At 48.7% G+C, this 19,381-nt stretch overlaps 1 protein-coding gene and 1 long non-coding RNA gene across 3 annotated transcripts in view; one reads left to right on the forward strand and one right to left on the reverse strand.

The window, feature by feature from the left end:
• Nucleotides 1–3,211: 3,211 nt before the first annotated feature.
• CILP (cartilage intermediate layer protein) lies at nt 3,212–15,135 on the forward strand. Of its 2 annotated transcripts, XM_058737358.1 has the most exons (8): nt 3,212–3,314; nt 5,273–5,365; nt 6,024–6,293; nt 7,582–7,761; nt 8,157–8,471; nt 9,363–9,471; nt 10,159–10,316; nt 12,312–15,135. In XM_058737358.1, the coding sequence occupies exons 1-8, from the start codon at nt 3,254–3,256 to the stop codon at nt 14,663–14,665; spliced, it is 3,540 nt and encodes a 1,179-aa protein (XP_058593341.1). In that variant the 5' UTR covers nt 3,212–3,253; the 3' UTR covers nt 14,666–15,135. The 2 variants fall into 2 exon arrangements, with proteins under 2 accessions (XP_058593341.1, XP_058593342.1); XM_058737359.1 differs by lacking the exon at nt 6,024–6,293.
• LOC131516415 (uncharacterized) overlaps nt 3,308–19,381 on the reverse strand; it is a 28,226-nt gene continuing 12,152 nt past the window's right edge. Inside the window, exons 2-3 of the long non-coding RNA XR_009264058.1 lie at nt 4,777–4,945; nt 3,308–4,324 (exon numbers count right to left, since the gene is read on the reverse strand). This is a non-coding gene — a long non-coding RNA (uncharacterized LOC131516415). The remainder of the gene's footprint in view (nt 4,325–4,776; nt 4,946–19,381) is intronic.

The raw sequence follows: 19,381 nt of genomic DNA on the forward strand, positions 1-19,381 counted from the left end.
ACATACACACACACTCAAAGAGAAAGACACAGACACATACAAGCACACATACACAGCTCTCTGGATGAAGGTCTGACTGCTCACTGTGGGATCATTACCACATGAGGCTTCTTCCTCTGAGTGTGGGAACATGTCTCCTCCCTTGTGTTCTCCCAGTGCCCAACCTAAAGCCTCCCACGAATAGGAACTTAAAGAGGGTATATGGGAAGAGTGAGCTGACACTGGTACTGGAGGCCATGAGGCCAGGCCTCCATCTCTAGGCCCTGGAATGGGGCAGGAAGCCCAGCCCAGGCTGGATGAGCCCGGCACACAAAGTGGGTGCTAGCAGGTCTTGCTGTGGTTCCTAGTATACCCCTCCCCATCTTCTGCCTCCAACTGGGACTCTGATGTGGTCCATGGACCAGCAGCATCAATATCACCTGGGAGGTTTTATTTTTTTTTTTTAATTTTTTTTTTCAACGTTTTTTATTTATTTTTGGGACAGAGAGAGACAGAGCATGAACAGGGGAGGGGCAGAGAGAGAGGGAGACACAGAATCGGAAACAGGCTCCAGGCTCCGAGCCATCAGCCCAGAGCCTGACGCGGGGCTCGAACTCACAGACCGCGAGATCGTGACCTGGCTGAAGTCGGACGCTCAACCGACTGCGCCACCCAGGCGCCCCTCACCTGGGAGGTTTTAGAAATACACTCACAGGCCTCACCTCAGATCACAAACTCGGTGTGGGGCCCAGCAATTAGCCCTCCAGGGAATTCTAAGGCATGATAAAGCTGTAGAACCGCTGCCTGTGACAACAGGCAGACTCCTGCTGGCAGGGAGGCTGCTGAAGTCCAGAAACACAGGCAGCTGCTTACGCCACCTACAGGTAAGTCTAGTCATGTGCTGGAAGGCCCCATAACTGAAGGCAGACACATGCACACGCGCACAAACATGAGCGTCTGGCAAGGTCTCAGAGTCTATCTGCAGTGGCTCTGGGGTCCAGTGGACATAGACAGGTACCCAGGTGGAAGTAGGTAGGGGCAGGGAAGAACTGTTCTCACCAGGTGACATCCTGTGTCCCATAATTCCTTTGTCCTTTTCCCTTGAGGGGGTCAGAGAAGCTGAGTAGTCACCCAGCTCAGACCAGGCACCCTCAGTTGAGAGAGCAGATGATCTGTATGCCTAAGAGAGTTTGGAGTATGTGCTAACACCAGCAAAGTTCTTTCTCTGCATGGGCGGGCCAGGGCCAGGGGAATGTGGGGATCAGCAAGCAAAGCTTAGGCAAAAGCACACCACCCCCTGAGCTATGAAATGCTGTCCAGATGTAGAATAGCCCTTGGCCCTTTCCCAGGGCTGCTCCCAGTGCCCACCTTACCTCCTCTTGCGTCTTTCTGCTCTGGCCTCTGGAGCCCCAAGCAGCTCCCCACCTGGCCCCTCCCCAGGCCCTGCAAGTGAAATCCCAGCCTCTGGGGAGCTCCTCCAGGGGATGTGGGGAGGGGATGGGGAGGCTGAGCTTCCCCATGCTCAGATCTGGTTTCTTTGCGCTTCCTCTGGCGCACTGCCACAGGCTGAGCCACCAGCTGTGCTATATAAGGCCTGGCGGCTAGACGCTGGAGAGAGGAAGACTTGAACCCCCCAGCTGAGGAGTTCTGCTCAGGCCCCGGTAAGCTCCACTCCCATTTTCCTCACGCTATGCTTGCACCCCACAGCCCCACTCAGCTCTTCCCACCCTCCCCTGACCACCCTGCATCTCCCCCAGGGAAGGTCCCCCCTCTTCCCCCCACCCTGTTTCTGCCTTGAAGTTCTCTCTTTTCTCCCATTGGTCCAAAGTCGTCCCCCTCCTTCACCTGAGGTCGGGGGCTCTCAAATGGTCCCAGTCAGGGTCTGTTCCTCTGGGTGCCTGCTTTTTTCTTGTGGTCAGCCAGTCTGCTTTGTCCGAGAGTTCTGAGGAGCGTGGAATGAGGAGCCTAACTAACAGAGCATATGCTGAGGAAACTTCTGAGGGCTGCCAGATGGGAAATGATTTTTCCACAAGGTGCCTCAGCCACCTTGGCCTCCCAGACAGTCCTAGAACGGTCTTCGACTGAATGCTGAGCAGCATTCAGCTCCCTGCTCAGAGCCTAGGAGCCTGGGGTAAGACACACAGTGGGGATCTTGGGGACCCCATGCCTCTGTTCTCTTGGCTGAGAAACAGGTGGGAGAGGGGGTTAGCAGGCTTAGAGCTAGAGGATCCGCAATGTGGGACTGGTTTGTTCTTCTCTGGGACAGCCAAGTGCTTTTGGATCTTTTGTTCTGGAAAGCAGGAATCTCCCCTTTCCCACCACACCCTGGACTTTGGTCATTAAAGGGAGCCACTTCTGAATCTCCAGGAACTGGTCAGATTCTGGGTTGGCCAGAACTCTGGGGAGAGATAAAAATGAGTTGGAAGGAGCCTGGGCCACACCCCGTGGATATTTGCCCTTATTGCAGTGCCTGCTTTCCTCTCCCCGCTCCTAGAGCCCCTAACCCATCCTTAGCAGTTATTGGGGAGCCCTGGCTTCTCACAGTGTGTTCCCCTCTGCTCTCCTTCATTGAGCTCCTGGCTGTGTAACTCCCAGCCAGGCCCCAACAAGCAGGCCAGAAATGTGTTTCAGCTGCAGCCTGTGCACATCTGGGAATGTGTTCATGGAGGTCGTGTGTCTGAAGCATCTGCGCCCTCCAGCTTGCCTGTCCTGTGAGGGGTCACTGTAGTCAGGGCTGGGCTGCACAGTCTTAACATAGTTCCTTTGTGCAAGAGTGTGAGCCCCACCAAAGGGTAGCAAAACATGCCCCCAAGCCCAGGTCTTGGAAGTGATGAATGAGTCACCCAGAGGCTGCTGGGAGTAAGCCTGGGGCCCTTGTCATTGGCAAGGCACCTCCTCACCCCTGCTCTCTCTCATGCCCCATCTTGATATGGGGTCCTGGCGCCTGGTCCCAGGATCTGAATCCAGGTCTGCCATATTTGAACTCAAATTCTGAGCCTCTGCACCTCTCAAGCTGCCCAGATTCACAACTTGGGCAGGTGTTACCTCCCACAAGACTATTCTGTCTACCCTTCCACCCTGGATAGGTCAAGAAATAGTTCTGTTCTAGCCGTAAGAGATGACACAGAAATGTGGAGCTTGATAAGCATTTTTTTTCTTTGCAGGTGACTGTATCTGAGAAACTTCCCAGGGGACTACGTTCCAAGGAGGACCTAACTTTGAAGCACTCTCACCCATCTCCTCACCCATATTCCCCACAGGGCCTGAGGGAAAGATGGTGGGGACCAAGGCCTGGGTGTTCTTCTTCCTGCTCCTGGAAGTTACCTCTGTGTTGGGTACGGGCTAAGTATCTGCTCTCTCCCAAGCCTCTACTTCCCATTGTGAAGTCATATCTGGTCTGGGACATAACTGATTATCTGCCATAAGCCTCAGCAAGGGCCTTAAGACCTCAGGCTGGTTTATAGACTTATTAATAATTTATACACTGCTTGTTTCCCCCAAAGAATTTGAGATAGTTCCCAATATTAAAACTCACAGAACAGAATCTTTTAAATGAGGAGAGGGATTAGCTGTCACTCAAAGGGAGGGAAAAAGATAAAAGGATTATCACTACTGAGTGCTAAATTTAGCTCTGAGATTCCTGGCAGTCAAAGCAAAAGGGAATCATAAGGGATCACTGGGGCCTCAGAAGCAGGTTTGGGAGCTGGTCTGGTTTTAGTTTCATAAAAATTCTTCTGGCCTGAAGCTCAATTTCATTTAGACCCTGCAGCCAAATTTCACAGACACCAGAACCCCACCCTCTGGTGACACTGAGTTCTTTTTTTGATTTATTTATTTTATTACTGTTTATTTAGTTTTGAGAGAGAGAGGGAGAGACAGAGCGCAAGCAGGAGAGTGGCAGAGAGAGAATCCAAAGCAGGCTCCAGGCTCTGAGCTGTCATCACAGAGCCAACGCAGGGCTCAGACTCACGAACTGTGAGATCATGACCTGGGCCAAAGTCAGACGCTTAACCCACTAAGCCACCCAGGCTCCCTGACACTGAGTTCTTGAAGGGGCAGGTAGAGGGAATTTGCCTGGTGCATCTAAGCATCAGGGCTCCCAGCACTGCCCTGTGTGTTCTCTCCCATCTCCCCTTCCTCTCCTGATTTCTAACCACATACTCAAGTAAGGCAAAAAATGCTCAAAGCCCCTTTGTAAAGCTGCATGCACTGCAGCCTTTGTGAGTACCCGTGTGGGAACAAAGGCTGTCTCCGCATCTTGCCGAAACTTGTGTGTACCTACCTCCCACCTTGCTCTTTCCACCCTGACGGCTTCTGTTTGTGAAGATGATTAACATTCAGCCATCTGAGGGGAAATCAGATTAGTTTGATTAGAAGTGCTCCTATCACCCCAATTAAGCAGCATAGAGAATTCTGATTTGGCTCCTCACATGAGAAGTTAATTGCCTTTTAAAGCTGGTGCTGCCTTCTGTTCTCCTCCTTCCCCTTCTGGAGACCCCAGATGGGGTGGAACTGGAAGTTGCTTATGGCCTGAAGACCCTCGACCCATCCTTAGGAGTTGCTAACACTTATTGGGCAAACACTATGCTAAGCATTGTCCTAAGTGGGTTTTATGAATGAGCTTATTTAATCTCCACAATCCTCTGAGGCAAGAACTATTATTATCTTCATTTTATGATGAGGGAACAGGGGTCAAATGAGTTAAGCATCTGGCTCAAGGTCAAGCAGGAAGTGGCAGAGCCTCTGGAGCTCACACCCTCAAGCTCTGTATAGTTCAGAGATGTTTACTTGTATTACCTCATGAAATTCTCATGCCAGCTGGACCATCACTCTCCGAGATGGGAACTAATATCTCCATTTTACAGATGAGGAAAATAAGGCTCCATTCTGCCAAAAAGGACAGGTCCAGATCGTAACATAGGAGTCCTGGCCCGCTGGCTGCTTAGCAGCATCCAATGATCCATTTCTAGAACAAGAGCAAAAAGACAGCCATCATTTGCTGAGCATACACTACGTGCCAGGTCTCTTTATATTCATTATCACCCCGAATATGCATCAGAACCCTATGATGTAGCAGCTGTTAATGCAGCCCTGTGTTATGGGAAACACAACTAGAAGACTAAAGCTTTTGTGAGGTTGCATAGCCAGTTAGTGGCAGGGTGGAGATTTGAACCCATGTTCAGCATTCATGCTCCATCCACCACATCACTTGCTTCTCTGCATCTTGAGAGGCTGGTAGCAGGACCCTGCTGGGCCCTTGTAACTAACAGTCCTGGCCTCTTCTTTCCCTCAGGGAGGCAGATGATGCTCACTCAGTCGGTAAGAAGAGTCCAGCCTGGGAAGAGGATCTCCAGCCTCTTTGCCAAGCCCGGTGACCCACTGGAAAGTGAGTTGTGGCTGGAGCAGGGAGGGTCAAGAGAGGGGGTCTTTACTGAGCTTGCTGGGAAGATCTTTGAAGCCAGGGCACAATGTCATGGTTTCCATGGAAACCCACTTTTATAAGATGTTTGGCCTACATCTCTGTTCAGGCAGAGACACCTAGTATATAGGAGGATAGCTTAGAATGTGAAGCTGCCTGACATATTCAGGAATGCTATAGAGCTTGCTGGGGCCAGAGCATAGGCTGGAGGGGAGACGGGGTGGGAGATGAGGATGGAGAGATAAGAGCTGGAGGGCCAGTTCACCAGCACCACGAATGCCTGGCTAAGGGATTTAAGCCTGGGGAGTGGTGTGATCCAAGCCACCTGGAGAAAGCTCTGACTGCAGTGTTGGGGAGGGGTGGGGATGAGTGGAGGGGGAACTTGGAGGTAGAGAGACCAGGTAGGGAGTTGCTAACATGGTATAGCCAGGCTGCTGAGAGTGTTAATGGAGTGGCAGGTGCAGAAGGTTAAAAGACTGGAGAGATAGATACAATAGGGCCTGAGACTTATCGGGGGTGGATGAGAGATATCATGAGTGATTTCCAGGAGTTAAGCAGGAAGTAGGATGGAGCTCACCTGGGCCTCTGGGGCCTGGCTCCTCTCTGACCTGCCTCTCTCTCTCAGGTCCTGGTGAGTGGACAACGTGGTTCAACATTGACCACCCAGGCGGGCAGGGTGACTATGAGCGGCTGGATGCCATTCGCTTCTACTATGGGGACCGTGTGTGTGCTCGGCCCCTGCGGCTAGAGGCTCGGACCACTGACTGGATGCCTGCAGGCAGCACTGGCCAGGTGGTCCATGGCAGTCCCCGTGAGGGCTTCTGGTGTCTCAACAGGGAGCAGAGGCCCGGCCAGAATTGCTCCAATTATACCGTGCGCTTCCTCTGCCCCCCAGGTGAGCCTGGACAGTCCCCCACCCACAACCTCCCAGCAGCCTCGGCACAGGGAGAGGCCACGATTGGCATGTGGCCATGGGAACTCTGGATATCACACACACGCACAGGCTTCAGCTCCCTCAGAATAATGCATTAGGGTCAAGAGAGCCATAATCTTCCCTAGAGTGTTCTGTGGTAATGGACACTTCCCATTCAGCCCACTTATTGAATGTGTGTGGCAAGGTGGTGAAGACCACAGGCTCTGGAGTTGGGTTTCATGGGTTAGAATCTTGGGTCTACCCTCTGAACTGTGTTCCTTAGGCAAATTTTCTGAAGCTCTCTGAGACTCAGGTTTTCCGCCAATAGAACAGGGGTAATATTAGTAATTATTAGTAAATCTTGATGTGGGATTTTATGAGGATTAAATAAGATAATGAATGTAGAGGGTTTAACCCAGGTGAACGTTCACTAAGTGTTAGCTTCTATTATAACTCCCATGTGCCAGACACTGGGCTGGTTATCTACTAGTGATAACTGACCTGTGAGGAATCTCCATTTTGGCAAGTTACCCCGGATTCAGAGAGGTTAGGTAGCTTCTCACGATTACACAGCTAATAGGTAGAGAGCTGGGATTTGAACCCATGTCTGTGTTTGCAGAGTCCAAGAGTTCATGCTCCACATCCTCCCTCTCCACACAGGATTATACAGAGCCATCTGCAATGCTGCCCACTTCTCAGATAGCCACCTTCCCTTCCTGTGTGCCAGTGCACACAGCCTAACCCTGCAGGCCTAAGTGGGAGTGATGGTCATTCAGAGTGGGAGCCCAGGCTGGGCAAGGTTTCCTAGACAAGGTCTGAGGTCCCCATTCTTGCACACAGGCCTCAGAGCAGAAGTGAGGAGGGAACTTGATATCTGAGTCACTGAGGTCCCAGGCCCTGGCTTCCAGGGACTTCACAGGGAGTGCGTCCATAGGAACATATGGCTGTTTCCACACTGGTGGAGAGGGAAAATGGTGCTATCCCTGTACATCCTAGGACTGCATACTCAAGTCCCAGTGCTTGGCCAAAAAGTCCCTCTCAGAGCCATGCCTAGTCTATATGGTACCTTTGTGCAAATTAGAGACACCATTTCCTCAAGACTCTTGACTTCCACCTGTTGGAAAAGTCACTGCAGTAAATATAAATATCAATGACATGTATGATATAAGCAGAGACGCTGTCTCTCTGAGAAAAACAGCCTCAGGGTCAGATTTCCTGACAGAGTCCCCTTGGGAGGTAAGTCAGACCATCTGCTGATCCTGCTTTGCAGGGTCCCTGCGCAGAGACACAGAGCGCATCTGGAGCCCATGGTCTCCCTGGAGCAAGTGTTCTGCTGCTTGTGGTCACACTGGAGTCCAGACCCGAACACGCACCTGCCTGGCGGAGACAGTGTCATTGTGCACTGAGGCCTCTGAGGAGGGCCGGCTCTGCATGGACCAGGCCTGTACAGGTACTGCTCTAGCTCCTGGTACTAGAAAGACATGCCACTGAGGCTAAAGTAGTCTAGGAGGACAGGTCAGAGGGTCAGACTGAAACAGATTCATTCATTCACTGAAGTATTAAATGAGTATCTATATAATGTACTCTGTAGGGGGATGCAGGGGATAATGTGGGAGCACAGCACAGGGTCAATTATAGCTTAGGAAAACCAAGGATGGCTTCCTGGAGGAGGTGTCCTGGGCTAAGTCTTGAAGGATGAGTAGAAATTAGTCACTCAGGCTGATACGGAAAGGTAACAAAGACCTAAGGAGAAGGGGAAGCATATGTGAGTCCACAGGCTGATATGTGCCTGAAGGAGGGCCAGAGTCCATATAAGCCCTCCTGATGTGGCCCCTTCTTTTACAGCCTGTGATATGACCTGCCCCATGGGCCAGGTGAATGCCGACTGCGATGCCTGCATGTGCCAGGACTTCATGCTACACGGAACTGTCTCCCTACCTGGGGGTGCCCCAGCATCAGGGGCCACTGTCTACCTGCTGACCAAGACACCTAAGCCACTGACCAAGACAGACAGCAGTGGGAGTTTCCGAGTCCCTGGCGTGTGCCCTGATGGCAAAAGCATTCTGAAGATTACAAAGGCCAAGTTTGCCCCCATCATGCTCACGATGCCCAAGACCAGCCTAAAGGCAGCCACTGTCAATGCAGAGTTCATGAGGGCAGGTACTGTTCTCCAGGGAAGGGCTGGACGGGAAGACTGGACTTTTTTTTTTTTTTTTTTTAACATTTATTTATTTTTGAGAGACAGAGAGAGACAGAGCATGAGTGGGGGAGGGGCAGAGAGGGAGACACAGAATCTGAAGCAGGCTCCAGGCTCCGAGCTGTCAGCACAGAGCCTGATGCGAGACTTGAACTCACAAAACGTGAGATCATGACCTGAGCCGAAGTCGGATGCTTAACCGACTGAGCCACCCAGGCACCCTGGACTTTTAAATAAAGGGATCGTAGTGCTAAGATCTGGCTTCCCAGCTTACAGAGTAAAATTCCAAATCCTTACCATGACCCACAAGGCTCTACATCATCTGGCTCCCCCACTACTTCTCTGCTTTTCTTCCATTATTCTCCCTTCCACCCCCACTGAGTTATTCTACTCCAGCCCTGCCTCAGGGCCTTTGCACTTGCTATACACTCTGCTTGGAGAATTGTTCCCACAGATGTTGACATGGCTTGCTCCCTCAAATGTATGAGTTCTTCCCTGGCCACATTATCTAAAGATGGCCAGAAAATTCTGCTGGAGGCAGCAGAATGGGAGTATTGCACTATTCAAAACAGCCAGCTCTGTCCCAACAGAAGTGCTTGGGAAGCTTGGTTCACACAAGGTCCCCTTGATTCTTTACTGCCCCACCCAAATGCTGCTTGAAAGCCACAGAAGCTGGTCCTCGGCCAAGGGGGTGGACTCCATTCTGGACCAGTTCCCTTAGAGAGGAGCTGGGGGTGGGAGTAGGGATAAAGTCATACAATTTTAACACATGACAAAGAACTTGAGGGGCGAGGCTCTAGACAGTCAGCCACAAAGAAAAAAACCAAATCACCATTTCTTGTCTTCTTTCCCAGAGACTCCATACATCGTGATGAACCCCGAGACAAAGGCACGGAGAGCTGGGCAGAGCGTGTCCTTGTGCTGTAAGGCCACAGGGAAGCCCAGTCCAGACAAGTATTTCTGGTGAGTGTTCTGCCAGCTACCTTACCCAAGTTTTTTCTTGGAAACCAGATCTTTCTTGCATTGGGTCTGGTCTTATTAATTGTAATAATAATGAATAGAATAGAGTTATTAGTAAGACCCTGGCACAGAGCCCATACATCGGCATTTGCAAGTGGGAGCCAGCAAGGTTGAGGCCTCCCGGACAACCAGGAAGCCCTGTCATTACTCTTGAAGCTGGGATCCCCACAGAGCAGCTCTAGACTCAGGGTTCTGACTTGCATATCCTTGAGACACAGAACAAAGTTCCCCAGCCTTGCTTCCCTTGACCAAAGCACACAAGGTCAGAGTCCCCAGTGGCTTTGAGTCCCTTATACCCTTCACAGATATTTTACAGCCATTATCTTGTCTGATGCTCCCAACAGTTGTGTGAAGTCAGCTAGGGATCACCATCCCCATTTTACAGACCAAGAGGTTGAAGCTCTGAGAGATGAGATGAGTTGTCCAAGCATCCACAGCCAGTTAGTAGTGAGGCTGGGACTCAGAATCAAGTCTCTTGGCTCCCAGGTCAGTCAGTACTCTTGGATGAGCTGAGTCATCTACAGAGCCCCATCCATCATCTGTCTCCCTGACTGCTTGCTCCTGGCACTCTCCCCAGGGATACATGCCCTCCCACTGTCCCCTCAGGCTTCCCCTCTCCATTCCTTGCAGGTACCACAATGACACGCTGCTGGACCCATCCCTCTACAAGCATGAGAGCAAGCTGGTGCTGAGGAACCTGCGGCAAGACCAGGCTGGCGAGTACTTTTGCAAGGCCCAGAGTGATGCTGGGGCTATGAAGTCCCAGGTTGCCCAGCTGATTGTCATAGGTAAGCCTGTCAGCATCCCCGAGTCTGGCACGGGGCGGGGGAGCACCCCAGTGGGCATATCTGGGCAGTAATAGCCTGGGCTTTTCTGCGTTGAGCACAGTGCTCTGCCCTCAAGGACATAAAGATGTCACAGGCCTGAATCCTACCTTCATAGAACTGCCAGTTCAGGAAGGGTGAAGAAATACAAATAAGACACAAATAAGTAAAGATAGAAAAATGCCCTGAAACAGGAGATAAAAGGCCATGGATTCTAGAGATGAGACACAGAGATCTTCCAGTGTGAGTGATCATGGGTGACTGCTTGAGGGGGCAGCTTTACGTGAGCTAAGGTTTACAGGAAAGGGTGACCTGACTAGAGCCAGCTTTAAGAAGTGATCCTGAGGGGGAGAGACTCCAGGCCAAGACCAATCGAGAACCTGTACTTGCAAAGTGGAAGCAGGGTGGGGGGGAAGATATCTTAATAATTAGCCTAAACAAGACCAAACAAAAGGCAGAAAAGAAAAAGTTATTGGAAGGACTCTGCAATATTTCACAGACTCCAAGAAGGTTGAGCAACAGACCTCAGACAGACAGGACACAGGGCATTTGGACCTCTGCAGAGGAAGTGTGGAGCCCCCTCTGCAGTGGTTCCCGATCCATAATATCAATGCTCCCACTTATTACAATTAACTTTAACACTGCTTTACCATTCTGAAGTTAAATTGATAATAACTATACCTAATTTCCAAATATATATGTACATGGCCCTAACTATAACATAAGGGTGAAATAAAATAACTTTAATAGAAAAAAGTATGTATTTCATTGTGTAAATGTTTTGGCATAAGGACATGAGAAGGCTAATCAAGTGGTCAGACACTTGCACTTCAATCCAGTCACCATGAATATGACAGCTACAAATCCTGACGGATCCAGAGGTATCATTTTGGTGCTTCACATTCCTTGGCTAATGTCGCTGCAGGTACATGGCTTTTCTGAACCAAGGAAAAGTTCTTGGTATTGTTCCAAGCTAAACAAGGTATAATCTTAGCTTGATTTATATGGTAGTTACAGTTTTTAAAAATTCAACACATAGTTAAAGCCACATACAAAATTGTAGGCTCTGATCATTTTAAACAGGCTTTCTACCTACATGAGTGTCTGCTGGGATATGTGAACATCATGCAGGATGCAGAAAAATTCTTTTTTTTTTTAATGTTTTTATTTATTTTTGAGAGAAAAAGAGAAAGAGAGTGAGAACGAGCGGGGGAGGGGCAGAGAGAGAGGTAGACACAGAAATCTGAAGCAGTTCCAGGCTCTGAGCTGTCAGCACAGAGTACAACACAGGGCTCGAACTCATGAACCGGGAGATCATGACTTGAGCTGAAGTCAGAGGCTTAACCAACTGAGCCACCCAGGTGCCAGAAAAATTCTTAATGCAGAACAGTGCCAAGCATTACAGGACACAGAGCAACAGTGCTCCCCACCCCTGACTAAATGCCAGTAGCACTCCCAATTTTAGTCGTAACTCAAAACAATCTCACAAATTTTCAAGACCCCTTATTGAGAACCATGACTCTGATGGTCTCAGCAACCAGCTCTGTTTCCCCATGTATGAAATGGGATTATAATAGCGATTCCAGGGTGGTTGGGTTGCTCAGTCTGTTAAGCGTCCAACTTCAGCTCAGGTCATGATCTCGTGGTCCCTGAATTTTAGCCCCTCATCAGGCTCTGTGCTGACAGCTCAGAGCCTGGAGCCTGCTTTGGATTCCATGTCTCCCTCTCTGCCCCTCCCCTGCTCACGCTCTGTCTTTCTCTCTCTCTCAAAAATAAACATTGAAAAAAATAATAGCTATTCCATCTCCCTCAGAAAAATTCAGGAGAATCGGGAGCATGGATATGCAAGCCAAACCATATGGTTTGAAAACCATAAGGCACTGCAGAGAGGTGAGGTAAGGATACCCTTTGTGTAGGACGTGAACTTACTTTTAATATTCATACCATTTCCCTCCACAGCCCCTTATGAGACTCCTTGCAACCCCACTCCTGAGAGCTACCTTATCCGGCTGCCCCATGATTGCTTCCAGAATGCCACAAACTCCTTCTATTATGACGTGGGCCATTGTCCTATCAAGACCTGTGCAGGGCAGCAGGATAATGGGATCAGGTGCCGGGATGCTGTGGAGAACTGCTGTGGCATCTCCAAAACACAGGAGAGGGAGATCCAGTGCAGTGGGTACACGCTGCCCACCAAGGTGGCCACGGAGTGCAGCTGCCAGCGGTGTACAGAGACTCGGAGTATCGTGCGTGGCCGTGTCAGTGCTGCTGACAATGGGGAACCCATGCGCTTTGGCCATGTGTACATGGGGAGCAACCGTGTGAGCATGACTGGCTACAAGGGCACTTTTACCCTCCATGTCCCCCAGGACACTGAGAGGCTGGTGCTCACATTTGTGGACAGGTTCCAGAAATTTGTCAACACCACTAAAGTGCTGCCCTTCAACAAGAAGGGGAGTACGGTATTCCATGAGATCAAGGTGCTTCGGAAGAAAGAGCCCATCATCTTGGAGGCCATGGACACCAACATTATCCCCCTAGGGGAGGTGGCTGGTGAAGACCCTGTGGGAGAGTTGGAGATCCCATCCAAGAGTTTCTACAGGCAGAACGGGGAGCCCTACACAGGGAAAGTAAAGGCCAGTGTGACCTTCCTGGATCCCCGGAATATTTCCACAGCCACAACTGCCCAGAGTGATCTGAACTTCATCAATGATGAAGGAGACACCTTCCCCCTTCGGACATATGGTATGTTCTCTGTGGACTTCACAGATGAGGCCACCTCAGAGTCACTTAACGTTGGCAAGGTGAAGGTCCACCTTGACTCAACCCAGATCAAGATGCCAGAGCACGTGCCCACAATGAAACTCTGGTCGCTCAATCCAGATACAGGGTTGTGGGAGGAGGAAGGTGACTTCAAATTTGAAAGCCAAAAGCGGAGCAAAAGGGAAGAGAGAACCTTCCTGGTGGGAAACATGGAGATCCGTGAAAGGAGACTCTTTAATCTGGATGTCCCAGAAAGCAGGAGGTGCTTTATCAAGGTTAGGGCCTACCGGAGTGAGCGGTTCTTGCCCAGTGAGCAGATCCAGGGGGTTGTGGTCTCTGTGATCAACCTGGAGCCCAGGGCTGGCTTCTCATCCAACCCCAGGGCCTGGGGCCGCTTTGACAGTGTCATCACAGGCCCCAACGGGGCCTGTGTGCCTGCCTTCTGTGATGACCAGTCCCCTGATGCCTATTCCGCCTATGTCTTGGCAAGCCTGGCTGGGGAAGAACTGGAAGCAGTGCAATCTTCTCCTAAATTCAACCCCAATGCTATTGGTGTCCCTCAGCCCTATCTCAATAAGCTCAAGTACCGTCGGACAGACCATGAGGACCCACGGGTTAAGAAGACAGCTTTTCAGATCAGCATGGCCAAGCCAAGGCCCAACTCAGCTGAGGAGAGCAATGGGCCCATCTATGCTTTTGAGAACCTCCGGGCATGTGAGGAGGCACCACCCAGTGCACCCCACTTCCGGTTCTATCAGATTGAGGGGGATCGGTATGACTACAACACTGTCCCCTTCAACGAGGATGACCCTATGAGCTGGACTGAAGACTACCTGGCATGGTGGCCCAAGCCAATGGAGTTCAGGGCCTGCTACATCAAGGTGAAGATTGTGGGGCCAGTGGAAGTGAATGTGCGCTCCCGCAACATGGGGGGCACTCACCGGCAGACAGTGGGAAAGTTGTACGGAATCCGGGATGTGAAGAGCACACGGGACAGGGACCAACCCAATGTCTCATCTGCCTGTTTAGAGTTCAAGTGCAGTGGCATGCTCTATGACCAGGACCGTGTGGACCGTACACTGGTGAAGGTCATCCCTCAGGGCAGTTGCCATCGAGCCAGCGTAAACTCCATGCTTCATGAGTACCTGGTCAACCACCTACCACTAGCAGTCAACAATGACACCAGTGAATACACCATGCTGGCACCCCTAGATCCACTGGGCCACAACTATGGCATCTATACCGTCACTGATCAGGACCCTCGCACTGCCAAGGAGATTGCACTTGGCCGGTGCTTTGATGGCACATCCGATGGCTCCTCCAGAGTCATGAAGAGCAATGTGGGAGTGGCCCTCACTTTTAACTGTGCAGAGAGGCAGGTGGGCCGCCAGAGTGCCTTCCAGTACCTCCAAAGCACCCCCGTCCGCACCCCTGCCGCAAACACTGTCAGAGGAAGAGTGCCCTCAAGGAGACAGCAGCGGGCAAGTAGGGGTAGCCAGAGCTGGCGTGAAGGGGCCACCTCTCTGAGGTTTCTTGGGGTTTCTCAGTAGCCTTTGAGCAACTAAGTCTTGTGGTACTTCTCTTCCCCCACCCCATGCAACAGCCATTGTGAGACTGATGCATAAACTGTCACTTGGTTAATTTAAGCACATCTGTTCTAGTGCAGTTTGCTTGTTTTGGTTTCTTCATGCCTTTATTTACTGTCTTTATTCCATGATACTGATTTGCACAGAGCCCCAAAAATGGTAAAATAAAGTCCTTTTGTCCCGTTCTGTAAAAGAAACACAAGAAAATGACCAGTGGTAAAGTCTGTGGCCATCAATGAAAATGTACTTCCTTTTCTTTTTGCGGGGTTTTGCTCACTTCTACAATAATGATAATCTGATGTTAAAGATCAACTAACCAATATAAGGCATATTTCTTGGCCTTGGTCTATAGGATGTAAGCAATGCCTCCATCACAGTTCATGCATATAAATGGTGGTGAAATAAAGGAATAAACTACAATATTTTTACTTGAATTTGGAACTCTGCATTTCCCTTTACATCTACTTTTGTTCTTGCTAGAAGCCCAGTGTACCCCAGAGCAACTGTCAATAAATGCACATTTTGTACTTGTTTTTCAGGCCCCTGTCCTGTCTCTTAACTATTAAAGTGAGCCAGCTGCTCAGAGGGACAGAGGAGACTCTGGAAAATGGTCACAAGGTGACATGAGGCACAGCTCACTCCCCACCCCCACCTCCTGTTACAGGGTTGAGTAACTAGGCATACGCTCCAGCGGTCAAGTTTGTTCTCATGGATCATATTTTCCACTTGCAGAGAAGAACAAAGATTCCTGGAGTTGTGAGTATGTTCTGGGCTCCTGAGCAAAGCTAAAAACATGTCCCATTTTTTTTTTCTTTCTTTCTTTCCAATACTGGGGAGCTTATACAATGGCTTGGCCCAGGGTCTGGCAAGCTGGCTGAGTGCTCCTTCAGCAACCCCCCATAGCCTGCTGCCTTCTCCAGCTGTGCTGGCTGATCTCACTTAGAGATGATGGGCTTTTTTTTCTTTTTTTAATTCCAAGCTCTTCTAAAGACGCCCACCTTTTCCAGATACCACATCTCTGTTGTGTGTAACAGTCTCTGTCCCTTGAGTAAAACAACCAGTCCAAATGGACAGGGCTTTGTTATTGGAAAAAGTATTTGGTTTAAAATAGTAAACCAGAGGCCAGTGGGTGGCACCAGAGTAATCTTGGAGGCATCTAGAGTCAGGGTGGTGGAACATGGGATTGGGTAAGATGTAGACTGCCCCTCTCCCAACCCCTCCAGAATCTGTCCAGAGGACAGAAAAGAGGCCCTGGAGCCTGGGGGAAGAGAGGGCATCATTTATAATCAAGATAAAAATCTTTCTTTGATTTCCTGAAGTTGCAGCTCCTCTCAGCCACATCTGGCCTGGACTGGACGTTTATACTCTTGGAAGAGTATCTGCCCAGCTCCTAAGGGTTTGCTTCATAATCAATTAGAAATTTCTCTGGCTGAGGACCCCATTCTCATGAACTCCAAGAAAGTGAGTGAATGCAGGGCTGGGGCCTAGTGGCCTTGTGATTATTCCTTGACCTGCTTCCAGACTACACTTCCCAGGGAGCAGCCATAATTGACTATTTGGGAAGCTTGACTGTCCTTGCTGAGGGGTCACTCTTTAGCTAACTGCAGAACAGATGCCTCCCTGCTTCAGGAGTGAGTGCATGGTGCTTCAACCTGACAACCCAGTTCCCTTCAAACTCACAAAGAGGAGGTGCTAGGAAAAGTGAGCTGATTGGGCTCTCACCCCATGCCCTTCCTTTTCTGTTTTCCACTGAGGTGCTGAATAAATGGACTTCAACAGGTGGTAAGTGGTACCTGATGTTTTTCTTCGCTCACCAAATATTTATTGAGTGCCTACTGTATGCCAAACCATGTGTGCAAGCAGAGAGGCTTTCATGTGTATATAAAATATGCTACACATGGTGGCACCAGACTTGGAGGTCTTGTGGTCAGACTTGGTGGTCAGAGGAGGTTTCTTGGAGGAGGTGACATCTAATTTGAATGATAGCTAGGAGCTGGTTTGCTGAAGATATGGCTGTCAGGCTCAATGGCACAAGCAGAAACAGCTTATGCAAAAACAGGGGTAGAGGCTGAGAAGGGATGGCAGATAACTCTCTTTCAGACAAGGAAACACTATCAAGTTGAACTCATGTTACCTAATTTCTAAGCATCTTGCTTCTAAAGACAGATGTGCTCCCTGCTAGCAGTGTGACTTTGGTTTCCCCAAGATTTGCCTCATCTATAAATGAAAGAGTTGGTTGTATACTTAAAATATGATGTTATATGTCAACTATATCTCAAAAATGAAGGAAGGAAGGAAGGAAGGAAGGAAGGAAGGAAGGAAGGAAGGAAGGAAGGAAGGAAGGAAGGAAGGAAGGAATTTTTTAATGAAGGAGTTGATCTAGATTAGAAACTAAATCATCTCTAAAGTCTTTTCCATGATTTTCAGTGAGACTAAGAGAACAGTTTCTTGGATGCCTCTGCTTCATCAAACTGCTGATGATTCATCGGGTGTTTCCTTCCCCTGTGGAGACTCTACACACTGGGTGGACAGAACATTCGTTTTAGAAAAGCCCTGGGGTTTCAGTCTCAGCCTGCTGTACACAGGCTGATCAGCCAGTTACCAAGAATGAACTGTATAAGGATGCATACCAGATGGCAGGGATAAAGGGCATAATCACATAGGCTGCTTTTGTTTCCAAGCATGGACATTTTCCAGGCAGAGTGCTCTCTAGAGTTTAGACAGCTTTAGCAGCTGAGGTGATAGAGGAAAATATCACCAAGATGTCAGGACAAGAACGGTTTGGAAAGATTGAGAGGACTTAAGCCAATTTGGAGGAGGAACAGGGAAGGTGGGAGTTTCAGGCAAAGGGACAGCTAGAGCTGAGGAGCAGAGGTGGGACTGCACGCTGAAGGCTTTTGTTACAAGTAACAGGGGGTGCCATGTTAGCAGACATCAGGAAGGATGGAATCAGGCACTGCAAAGCCATCAGAATCCAGGTCATCACTCTCTCTGGCTTTGATTCTCTTTTATTCTCTCTCAGTGGTTTTTGCTCTCTCTCAATCTCTAACTCAGTCTTGTTGTACATGCTTTTTGTCTCAGATTTTCTTTGTTTCTAGCTGTCTTAGCTTTCCAGGTCCCTCTGGCCAGTCTATTTCTCAGCCTTCCCCTGTCATAGTGTGGTCTCTACCCTGCAGGATCCCTTAGTTTCTCTTTGCAGATCAGGTTTCTCTGCTCCCCAGGGTTCATAGGAGAGGTGGTCATCTCCTCAAGTCAAAGAAGAGCTCTGCTCTAAGCCCAGATTCCTTGAAGAGAGCAACTGATTGGCCCAGTTTGAATCAGCACTCCATCTCTGGTCCAATCAACGTGGCCATAGTGGGGGGTGGGGGCATTAAAGGGCAGTCCTATTATACAGTGATGGTTGCTGGGGGAGGTGGCAGAAATTCAAGAAAAGGAATCCTGATGAGTTGTGGAGACACCCCAAAAGGTAAATACTTCAGCGGGATAGTGAGCAGATAGTGGGTTTACTGGGAGCTTAGGGTTTTTCATTTCCAAACATCAGGGGATTTTAAATACATTGAATAAGATCTGTGTGGTACCTGTTTTTTGAAATCTGTAGAATCTTTTTTTGTGACCTAGTACTTGGTCAGTTTTGGTAGTTTCTTTGTGCAGCTGGGAGAAAACAAAGTGTATTCTCTAATCATTGGGTGCCGGGCTCTACATAGAACCATTAACTCAAACTTGTTAATTGTTCAGTTCAGTAAATAAGGCATGTGTTGAAATCTTCCACTAGATGGTGCATGTAATTTGTCCTTGTGATTAAATTTCAGCTTTATATATTTTGAAGCTCTTTTAATGGATGCATATTAAGTATTGAATCTTCGTGCTTTCTTGCAAGTTGAATTTTTATCATTATGTAGTTACGTTCTTTGTTCCTATCATGGTTTTTGTCTTAAAGCCTGTTTTGTCTAATAATATAGCTCCCAACTTTCTTTGGATTAGTAGTTGTTCATATCTTTTACTTTTAACCTTCTGTATCCTTTTATTTATTTTTATTTTTTAATGCTTATTTATTTTTGAGAGAGACAGACAGGTGCAAGCGGGGAGGGGCAGACAGAGAGGGAGACACAGAATCTGAAGTAGGCTCCAGGCTCTGAGCTGTCAGCACAGAGTCAGACACCAGGCTCGAACTCAAGAGCTGCAAGATCATGACCTGAGCTGAACTGACTGAGCCACCCAGGCACCCCTCTGTATCCTTTAAAAGATGTGTTTCTTGTAAGCAGCATTATAGCTGGATTTTAGTTTGTTTTAGTAAATCTAAAAATCTGTATATAACTGGTGAGTTTATTAAATACATATGGTGATTATAGTTATGTTTAGATATGATTTTACCATCTTACTTGATGGTTTCTTTCTAAATCACTTTTTCTCTTATTGTTAGCTTTTGGATTGAGTAATATTTTTCTTATTCTATTTCTTTCCCTTATACGAATTTGTAAGTTTTACACTTTTGTTATTCTTTTGGTGCTTTCTCTTGAATTTTTATTATATATGGTGATTGTAACAAAGTCAAAGTTAGTTGTATCTTCAGCCCTTAAACTATTTTAGTATTTTTGCTGCTCAAAATAAGCATTTATTATTTTATACAATGTTTGTTTAGATTTATTTAACTGTTTATCACCTCAGACCTTGTTTTAAGGC

The sequence above is a fragment of the Neofelis nebulosa genome, chromosome 7 (genome assembly GCF_028018385.1).
Source record: "Neofelis nebulosa isolate mNeoNeb1 chromosome 7, mNeoNeb1.pri, whole genome shotgun sequence".
Lineage (NCBI taxonomy): Eukaryota > Metazoa > Chordata > Mammalia > Carnivora > Felidae > Neofelis > Neofelis nebulosa.